This window comes from Trichoplax adhaerens, genomic scaffold, assembly GCF_000150275.1.
Source record: "Trichoplax adhaerens TRIADscaffold_3163 genomic scaffold, whole genome shotgun sequence".
NCBI classification, from domain to species: Eukaryota; Metazoa; Placozoa; class Uniplacotomia; order Trichoplacea; family Trichoplacidae; genus Trichoplax; species Trichoplax adhaerens.
The window spans coordinates 1-1267 of record NW_002061998.1 but is presented as its reverse complement, the minus strand read 5'-3'; the positions used below and the strand labels follow the sequence as shown (position 1 = coordinate 1267).

The 1267-nt window shown below is 35.0% G+C and overlaps 1 protein-coding gene across 1 annotated transcript; it reads left to right on the top strand.

The window, feature by feature from the left end:
* Window positions 1-137: 137 nt before the first annotated feature.
* Window positions 138-895, top strand: TRIADDRAFT_62969 (uncharacterized protein; the record flags this gene model as incomplete). Its single annotated transcript, XM_002118963.1, has 5 exons — window positions 138-358; window positions 438-550; window positions 652-706; window positions 738-783; window positions 866-895. Coding segments are annotated over 5 exons (465 nt in total), but the record flags the coding sequence as incomplete, so codon positions are not given.
* Between the last annotated feature and the right edge of the window lie 372 nt (window positions 896-1267).

Sequence of the window (1267 nt, the reverse complement as noted above, 5' to 3'; positions counted from 1 at the left end):
AACAAGAGCTGCATTGTCATCGTTAATGGTACTTCATTTAATTGTGGCATGGCCATATTTATCGTATATTAGCTTAATATTATCAACTCGTAGTTGGATGCTGCATCTTAATAAACACTTGATTGACTTTCAATCAGGCAAATTCTCCAACGCCTAAAGTTGGCAACTCTCCTGTTCTAATTGTTGATGCCCTTGGTCGTACTGCCGATCCACAGGCAACGGAAGTTGCCGTTGTAACTACCGTAGCGAAATCAGCTGCTAAGGTTGTCTGCCATTCTCCTTCTGAAAAAAATTCTAATAAAGACGACAGTGTTCGCGTTACTGCTGTTCCTCGTGTACGAATTAAAATCGCTGACAGGTACTATAGCATAAATTGCATCTTGATGTAGTGCATTAAATAGATGATCACCTGTAAATGGTGTAATAACCTTTGACAGAATTGCTGAAGAAGAAAGGAAACACGAAGAAGTGGTAGATAACGTATTAGCATTGGAATCTGCCAGTAGCGTTGATAATACAAAAGTAAAGATTAACGATATTGAAGCTCAAGGTACGAGAACTTTGATTGTCATTTGTAAATTGAATTTATAGCTTTAAATTCTCTGCATTAGTACAAAAACAAACCTGTGATAGCTATTCTTATTTTTTTAGATGTAACTCAATTAGTAACGAATAAAGATCTCGACTCTGATCAAGATGTTATTCGGTTCGTTAATATAATCACAATTAATTAAAAGATGTTACTCTACATATCTGCAAATTTTCGTAAACATTGTGCAAGTGGTAATTAATACTGCAGTTGAAGTGGTGACATAGTCTGTAAGTTAGATCGGCCAAATTAATTTAATTTTTTCTCTATCCTCAGCAAATCCGTGAAAAAGAATACCAAACCTAAACGTAATTAAACTATTTTCCTTGTAATTACTTTAACCAAGAAACACATCTGACGTATATACACATGTTACATACACAGAGACAGTGGAACAAACAGAACAACACGACGATGGTGGTGTTGTTAGAGAACCGATCATGGACATACACGAGCCGAACCATAGACACCTAACAACATACCCATATAAAGAATTACGCATCAAAGAATTTGATTCATATACATCCAATGATATATATATGGGTTATATGCAAATTCAGGCTTTTCATGCGAATATACGAGCATTCAAGACCGCCACTGAAAGTAAAAAGGACGTACTTAAATATAAACGAGAAAAGAAAAAGAAGAAAGAAATACAAGAACTACTTGATCATTATA